Source organism: Cebus imitator, unplaced genomic scaffold (genome assembly GCF_001604975.1).
Source record: "Cebus imitator isolate Cc_AM_T3 unplaced genomic scaffold, Cebus_imitator-1.0 Scaffold111, whole genome shotgun sequence".
NCBI classification, from domain to species: Eukaryota; Metazoa; Chordata; class Mammalia; order Primates; family Cebidae; genus Cebus; species Cebus imitator.
Window position 1 is genome coordinate 1,850,845 of NW_016107426.1, and position 9,286 is coordinate 1,860,130.

Below are 9,286 nucleotides of genomic sequence, written 5' to 3' on the forward strand. Positions count from 1 at the left end.
GTTTATAGGATGGAGTATTATGGAGAGATAGTTTACAGAGTGGAGTATTATGGAGAGAGAGAGTTTACAGGATGGAGTATTATGGAGAAAGAGTTTACAGGATAAAGTATTATGAAGAGAGAGTTTACAGGATGGAGTATTATGGAGAGAGAGAGTTTCCAGGATGGAGTATTATGGAGAGAGTGTTTATAGGATGGAGTATTATGGAGAGAGAGTTTACAGAGTGGAGTATTATGGAGAGAGAGAGTTTACAGGATGGAGTATTATGGAGAGAGAGTTTACAGGATGGAGTACCTGTGGAGAGAGAGGGCTCCATAGATCTGCAGAGGGTAACTTTTGAGTATTCATTTGAGTACTTACCACTTGCTTATCTACTGTATGAGGAAACTACTTGAGGTCAAAAATAAAAAAAGAAAAGAAAGGAAAAAGAAGAAAAAGTGCCACCCAAAAGGATTAGGTTAAACAATGTCCCAGTTTCACAAAGAGCTAGATGTAGTGCTTGCTCCTGCCAGCCAGCCTGGAAATCACAAGGTACCACTGAGAGTACTAAGTAAATTCTTAGCCTCAGTAGTGGGGAAAAAAATTAACTGCTGCTTTGATCTCACCTAACAAAGCTTAAATGCAAAAACCTAAAAAGATAAAACTATTTCCAAGTATTATAACCACATCTCAGAACAGAGCTCAAGAACGTATAAAGAATTATAAAAATATCCAATACCCAACAAGATAGGATCCACAATGTCATAATGAGGGGAAAAATCAACCCATTGAAACTAACACAGAAATGACCCAGATAATAAAATTATCAGACAAGGACATGTAAAGTTATAATTGTGTTCCATATGTTCAAGAAGCTAGAAGAACAATTAAACATGTCAAATGGAAATAGGGAATTTAGAACCAGTAGAACATCTAGAGGTTTAAACTACAGTGTCTGAGATGAAGAATATACTAGATTAATAGCAGAATGGGCATTGGAGAAGGAATGATTAGTGAACTTAACAATATAGCAATAGAAACTATCCCAAATCAAACACAGAGAGAAAAAAAGACTAAACAGAAATGAACAGGGCTTGGTGCATTGGCTCATGCCTGTAATCCCTGCACTTAAGGAGGCCAAGGCAGGAGGATGACTCGAGCCCAGGAGTTTTAGACCAGTCTGGGCAACATGGTGAGACCCTGTCTCTACAAAAATTTTTAAAAATTAGATGACTGTGGTGGCACATGTCTGTGGTCCCAGCTATTCAAGGGCTGAGGCAAGAAGGTAACTTGAGCCCAGAAGGTCAAGGCTGCGGTGAGCTATGATTGCGCCATGGGACTCCAGCCTGGGCAACAGAGTGAGACTGTATCTCAAAAAAGAAAAAAGAAAAAGAAATGAGTAGATAATTGATGAACTATGGAACAACTTCAGGTTGCCAAATATACATCTAATTGGAATCCTGGAAGAAGTAGGGACACAGAATACAAAAAAAAATATTTGAAGAGATGTGATAGAGTTCTAATTCCAGTAATAGCAGAGCAGCCTATGTTGGATGATCTTTCTGCTAATAATAATTATAAACCCTACACAAACCATGAAAAAAAACATTGTTTAGAGAACAACTGGAAGCAGGCAGAAACTATAGGGAATGCAGACCTTGAGGGAAGGGAAGCAAACTAGACAATCTCTACATTTAACCAGCTTTTCTCTAGGGTGCTTCTTGGCTTGCCATGGAGTACTGGAGAGAAGAATTTGAATGGCAAGTCTCATTCGTACTGGGTTAAAGAAACAGAGGTCAAATTACAAGACTACCAAAGCAGCTCTAAACTAAGGGAGAAAAACTCAGAAAAAAGCATGCCACAGAAGAGGGAGCCCCAAGTTTTCTTTGCAGTTTTCCAAATTGTGTACAAACAGACAGTACTTTCAGAAAGCAGCATCAAGCAGAGATTTCAGCAGCTGCCTGGTGCTGAGTTTTGAATGTAAATGTTGCTATGTTAGAGGAATTGATAAATACTTCAAATTTTGTGTTGAAACTGCAGAAGGGGTATAGTTGAGGACTAAGGAATTTCCCAGGACTAAGGGCAAAAGCACATTAAATCCTAACAAAACCAAAACCCAAACTATCATAGGATCAGTAAGAGGAAGAAAGAAAGTGTAACCTAAAATCAAGAGAAAAAGCATCAGTAGAAGCAGACCTATGAATGACCCAGATGCTGGAGTTGGCAGTTAAGGACTTTAAAATAAAAATTATAAATATGTTAAATAATTAGTGGAAAAGATTAGCAGAATGATTGAACACATGGGGAAACCTCAGCACAGAAATAGAAACTCTGAAGTAAAACCAAGTGTAAATTGTAGAGCTAAAAAAATATCTGAAGTGAAAATTTTGTTAGATGTCAACAGGATTTCTAACACTGAGAAAAAAATTAGTAAATTTGAATACAGTTCTACAGAAATAATAATTGTAACTGAAGCACAGAGGCAAAAAGAATTGAATGTGAAAAAAACTCTTGGTGACCTGTGAAACAGTATCTACAAGTCTATCATATATAAATTATAGATATATGTACATTATATGTCTACAATTTATAAATATGATAGGCATATATATGAATATAATATGTAACTTACATAGAATATATCTATAGCTGGATTTCTGGAACATAAAGAGCAAGAGAATGGGAGCTGGGAACATTTGACCTAATAGTATCTGAAATTTTCCCAAATTTGGTAACAAACATCAACCCATGCAGTCAAAAAACTCAGCAAACCTCTAGCAGCATAAATGTAAAGGAAACCATACCCAGACACAGCATAGTCATAGTCAAACTGCTGAAGCCAAAGATGAAGAAGAAATCTTCAAAGGAGCCAAAGACAGCAATAATAATGATGGCTGCCTTCTCATTTTTTAAAGAAAAAAATGGAGGCCAGGAGACAATAAAATGGCATTTAAAGTGCTAAAAAGTAAGTTGGTATGGTACATATATTGTATATTACCTTCCTGGGTGGACTAGTCTTTATTTCATAATTACATGCTTTTGAGAGATAAACAAAGGACATAAATAGCCTCACTTTGGTTCAGGTCAGGTTTTGCTTCCAGATGACTTTTGGTTTGAAAAATATTTTTAAAACAACCCTTTTCGTTTCAGAGCTTTTTGGATTTCAGAATTATAGGAAAAGGATTTGTGGACCCATCTTACTTATCTAAAGAAAAAGTAGTAATATGTATTTTTAAATGGTTGTACCTTTGAATCAGGGACTTAGAAGAATCTGTCTGACAGAAATTATCAAGCTTGTGTGCCAGATGTTATATGCAAAGATACAACATTTTAAAAAATAATTTTTAAAAGTTGAAAACAACCTAAATGTCCCAACAGCCCACAGTTGATTAAATGAATCATGGTATGTCTAGACAGTGAATGAACTGCTTTGTAGCCGTGAAAAATCATATTGTAAACAAAAAAAAGAAAAATCCTATTGTAGAATAATACTGATATGTCAAAGTAAACATTCATAATGTGCAACATAAAAAGACCACAAAGCAGTGATTCTAAATTTTAATAGCAGTTACTGCTGTGTGATTGGATTGTGCTTTTTATTTGCTTTGTTTGAGCTGTGTTATATTCCTTAAATTTGTGTCACTGAACATGTATTTCTTTTACAATCAGAAAAATTGTCTTTTTTTTTTTTTATTTTTTCCATTTAAAAAGGTCTCCCTGTTGCCTAAGCTGGAGTACAGTGGTGTGATCACAGTTCACCACATCCTCAGCCTCCTGGGCTCAAGCTATCTATCCCCCAGCTCACCCTCCCGAGTAATTGAGACCTCAGATTCACACCACCGTGCCAGGCTAATTTTTTAATTTTTTGTGAAGATGGAGTTTTGACATGTTACCCAGGCTAGTCTCAAATTCCTGGGCTCAAGCCATCCTCCTGCTCTGACCTCCCAAATTGCTGGGATTACAAGTATAATCTACCATTCCTGGCTCTATTAAAAAAAAAAAAAAAAGGCCAGGCATGGTGGCTCACACCTGTAATCCCAGCACTTTTGGACGCCAAGGCAGGTGGACTACCTGAGGTCAGGAGTTCAAGACCAGCCTGATCAACATGGTGAAACCCCATCTCTACTAAAAATACAGAAATTAGCTGGGTGTAGTGGCATGCACCTATAATCCCAGCTACTCAGGAAGCTGAGGCAGGAGAATCACCTGAACCTGTGAGGTGAAGGTTGCAGTGAGCTGAGATTGCACCATTGCACTCCAGTCTGGGCGACAACAGTGAGACTCCATCTCAAAAAAAAAAAAAAATACAAGGTGATAAAGAGGATACTCCTATTGGTTTTAAACTTCAGCCCAGATTGCTTGGTTAAGTCAGGAATCATTTTATTAACAAAGATCACAAAAAGTTCAGCGTTATTAAGCCCATAGCTTAGTGTATCATCTATCCCCAGATCTAGTGTCTGCACACCTGGATTTAAAGTGTCTCTTTTAAGCTTCATTGCCTGAGGCATTTCCAGAAGGAATCCTGTTAAATGAAAAAATAAGGCCTTTCATGAGAGATGCCATTTCTGTTGCCACTGCAAACATTCTCTGACTTAATCTCTGGAGAACAGCCTTCTCAGATAAATCGTCCACCACCACATCTAGTTCTTGGCTTGTTTTTAAAAGTCTGCAGAGTCTTTCATGAGGTCATTTTTTTAAGCTTAAATGTCTACTTTACTTTGAAAATCTCTTTTCTCCCTTTTTAAAAAGAGCATACCAGAAGTTAAAATGGATCATTTTTAGCAAGCTACGTCATACATCTGGAGTGAATTCCAAAGTATTAATGTCATGGTATGTTTAGAGCAAAGACTGTCAAGTCTAATTTTTGCAGATCTGCTAAATCTGAAAGGGCAGTCTGGATAGCTAGCAGTTTTGATTGTTGAGCTGAGGTATGTTTTCTAAAGTTATTCTTAGAATCAGAGGGGTTAAACAAAACCTGCAATGTGGTCTTACTTGACTAGCAGTGTGACCATGATAGGGTGTATCTTCATCATCTGTACTATAGGCTCTTATAATTAGAGTTGAAAGAGGCTTGAGGTCTTGTAACTGCTTCCCAGTACCTCATTCTAGTCAGAGAGTATCTAGTATCTATTGAACTACTTACAGTAATAATTATATTCTGCCCTTGATATGGTTTGGCCATGTCCTCACCCACATCTCATCTTGAATTGTAGTTCCCATAATCTCCATGTGTCTTGGGAAGGACCTGGTGGGAGCTGATTGAATCATGGGGGCGGTTACCCTCATGCTGTTCTTGTGATAGTGAGTGAGTTATCACGAGATAAGGGGCTTTTTCCCTTTTGCTCGGCACTTCTCTCTCCTGCTGCCTTGTGAAGAAGGATGTGTTTGGTTCCCCTTCCATTATGATTGTAAATTTCCTGAGGCCTTCCCAGCCACGTGGAACTGTGAGTCAGTTAAACCTCTTTCCTTTATAAATTACCCAGTCACAGGTATTTCTTAATAGCAGCATGAGAATGGACTAACACCCCTGTAAATTAATAAGCAGATATTCTGGTCTCTGTATATTCGATATTTTTGCTATAACTCACTGCTGAAACCCTATGGGCTAGGAATTTTCATTGCAGAAAGATGTTTGATAACAACTGAATTTCTTTTATAGATATAAGGCTATTCATATTTTCTGTTTTGGGTCCATTTTTGTAAGTTCTGTTTTTGAAGAATGTGTCCGTTTCATTTAATTTGTCAAGCGTATTGGCATAAAATTATTCACAATAGGATTTTATCATTTTTTAAATATCTGTAAATGATGTTGCATGCTATAATATATCCTCTTTCATTGCTGATACTGGTAATTTATATTCCCCTTTTCTTGATCATCTCAATGGCAGATTATCAATTTTATTTATCTTTTCAAAGAACCGATTTTGACCCTGATAATTTTCTCTTTTGTTTTGTTTGATTTTTATTTCATTGATTTTTGCTGCTTATTATTTCTTTTCTACTTAGTTTGGTTTTACTTTGATCTCTTTCTAGTACCCTAAATTGGAAACTTGGATCCTTTATTTTAAACCTTTCTTATTTTCCAATATAACATATGGCTATAAATTCTTCTACCCACTGTTGTTTTAGTTGTATGCTACAAATTTCTTTAAATGCTTTATTGAGGTATAGTAATTGATATAAACTGGACATGTATAAAGTATGTAAATTTGACATATGTATACATTCATGAATCTATCACCACAATCAAGATAATGACCCTATCCATCACCACCAAATATTTACTTAATCCCTCCCTCCTGTTCCCTGTCAACTACTGATTAGTTTTATAAACCGATTAAACAATAAATTAGTTTGTATTTTCTAAAGTTTTAGATTAATGAAACTATAAAATAGATATACAGTTTTTATCTGACTTCTTTCACTCAGCATATTTATTTGCACGATTGCATCATACATTTTTAAGCTGTTGGCTGCATAGATGTTTAGCATTGTGTGTCTTCCTGATTAATTGACCCCTATGTTATTATGGGATGACCATTTTTATACCTGATAGTAGTCTTTGCTCTAAAATCTAGTACTATTGGTGGGGCACAGTGGCTCACGCCTGTAATCCCAGCCTTCTGGGCACAGAGGCTGAGGCAGGCAGATCACCTGAGGTCAGGAGTTTGAGATCGGCCTGGCCAATATGGTGAAACCCTATCTCTACTAAATACAAAAAACTAGCCAGGCGTGGTGACGCATGCCTGTAATCTCAGCTACTTGGGAGGCTGAGGCAGGAGAATCACTTGAACCAGGAGGCAGTGGCTGCAGTGAGCCAAGATTGTACCATTGCACTCCAGCCTGGGCAACAGGAGTGAAACTGCATTTCAATCAATCCATCAGTCAATCAATCAGTCATCTAGTGCTATCATGGTATATTTTTCCCATCCTTTTAATCTATTTGAGCCTTCATATTTAAATGGAGTGTTTCTTGTAGGCAGCATGTAGTTGGGTCTTTCTGTCTTATTTAAAATCTCTGTCTTTCAGCTCTTCAAATATTTAAAGATATATCTATACCATTAGTCTTTTTTTTCTTGGACTAAACATCCTTTTATTACAGTTTGATACTTTTTCTAAATCCTTCACTATGGTCAAAGTCTTCTGTGCATGCTTTGCTTCAGAGGGATATTGTATCACAACAGATACTTTGAGTTGCCTTCTGCAAGAAAGACTGATCACTGCAGCATGTTATAGGCCCTTTCAGGCAATATATTTTGTTTTTATTCCGTTGCTTAACATCATCACCAAAGATCCATTATCTATTTAGTTCCTCACCATTTGGTTAAAATCAGACTAGACCATCTGTCCCACTTTTCTTACCCAAATCAGATTTGTTTCTTGGTTCACTACTGATTTTTTGATCTCCAGAAAAATTTCAAGGGGACTTAACACAAAATCTGTTAATTGTTCCTCTGGAAATGTCTGTTTTATCTCAGTGATACCAATTCTAGTTGAATTATTTTGAATGTGAGTCGAACAAAACTAGACTTTAACTGAAAAGGTATTAAAATGTTTGCCTTTGTTTCCCCAGGTAAAAATGTCTCCATCATATCATCAGTCCAAAGGGGATCTCACTGGTAAAAAGGTGAGTTTGTTTTAAAGGCAGAAAGCCAGTTCCTCCTTCTGTGTGTTTATTCTCCTATGTTGAACACTGTTCTCAACATGGCAGTGATTTTTAATCATCTTAATGCTGTTGAAGATTCTTTCTGATGAGATGCTTTAATGACATGTCTCCGGGCCTCATAGGCTCTTCCAGAGAAACCAAGCTGGGTTTTGGTGTCAGCCTCCTAGCAGCTGTCAGTTTCTAGAATTTCCATCTTCTAGACCAGGCATGGTGTCATGGTGTCAATGAGTGGTAGCAGGTGAAAGATATTCAGAGAGGAGAGCTCTATAGTTTGTTTTAATAATGTGCTTTACTTCTAGAGAGCTATGCCTAAAAACACTGGCCTGAGATATTAACACCACTGAGAAGGTCTTCAATAAATAGTGGTAGAAGAGAGCTCTCATGTTCCTGACTGTAAGCTTTGTGACCACAGATAGGGCGTAACTGTTTTACACCGTCTGAGCAATGCATAGATGATGTCAGGAGAACCACTAAAATTCTTTTCCTTTATCCAGCTGCAAAAGTGCAGTTGAAACATGGTGAACAAATGGACATTTGTGCTTGTTTCTTTCATTATTTTTCTTTCTCTAGTAGTTGAATTGTTTTTTTTTTCTTGTCCATTTTTACAGTTTTACAGTTTCAGCCAGCATTCGTATCAGTGAAGGATTGTAGAACAAAAATAACCACTTGCTGGCTCTGTTGACCAACAGCAGGTTTTAGCTTCGAAGCAATGTTCCAAAAATGGGTCCCTCTCCTCGGACTTCAGAATCCCCTGAGACTTTTTCAAAAGAGAAGAGAATAAAAATAAAATATGTTGTCTGAAAAGGCCTATAACATGCTGCACATGAAAATCTCCTTCACTCTTGTCAAGGCAGCAGGGGCAGGCAAGACTGAGCCAATGCTGTTGACACTTAGAGCCATCACACTGTGATGCGCAGAGCCAGCGGAGCCTGACGTGTTAGTCTCGCTCAGTAAACAGAAGAGGAAATGGGAATCCAGAGGGTTTCCGGTTTTTTTGTCTTTGCTCTCCAGCGTTAGCTATGGGACGAACTTCTAACAGAGAGCTGTGCTTTGGATACCACCAAACTTGGGTTCAAAGATTTTTTCTTCCACTTATTTATCTGAGTGACCCTGTGTAAATTGGCCCCTCCTTTCGTCTTATATGAAATGGTGATGCTATCTCTCAGAATCGTCCTGAAGATTAAATGAAATACTGTAGTGTTCAAGAGTCTCACACTGTGTGACATACAGTAAGTACTCAAGCTGTTGTTGACACTAGTATTAAATGCAGGTCTCCCAACTCCTAGTCAGATGTCCTCTTACTTTATCATGCCCCTTGTATAATATTGTTCATTCAGCAAGTATCGTTGGCCCTTCACATTTGTGGGTTCTGCATCTGTGGATTCAACCAACCACAGATTGAAGATATGGGGGGGATAATGTTAAAAAATAATGATACAACAATAAAAAAACAGTGCAACTATTTACATTGTATTAGGTACTGTAAGTAATCTAAAGATGATTTAAAGTATATGACAGGATGTGCACTGGTTATATTCAGATACCTTGCCGTTTTCAAAGGACTTGAGCAGCCATGAATTTTGGCATCCTTAGGAGGTCCCAGAGTAAATTCCCCGCAGATACTGAGGGATGGCTGTCTTT

The 9,286-nt window shown here is 37.4% G+C and overlaps 1 protein-coding gene across 6 annotated transcripts in view; it reads left to right on the forward strand.

Moving 5' to 3' along the window:
- Nucleotides 1-9,286, forward strand: part of VPS8 (VPS8 subunit of CORVET complex) — a 240,631-nt gene that overhangs the window by 207,272 nt on the left and 24,073 nt on the right. For all 6 annotated transcript variants that reach the window (XM_017538380.2, XM_017538382.2, XM_017538384.2 and 3 more), the window contains one exon: nucleotides 7,553-7,606. In XM_017538380.2, the coding sequence (XP_017393869.1) occupies nucleotides 7,553-7,606 (54 nt within the window). The remainder of the gene's footprint in view (nucleotides 1-7,552; nucleotides 7,607-9,286) is intronic.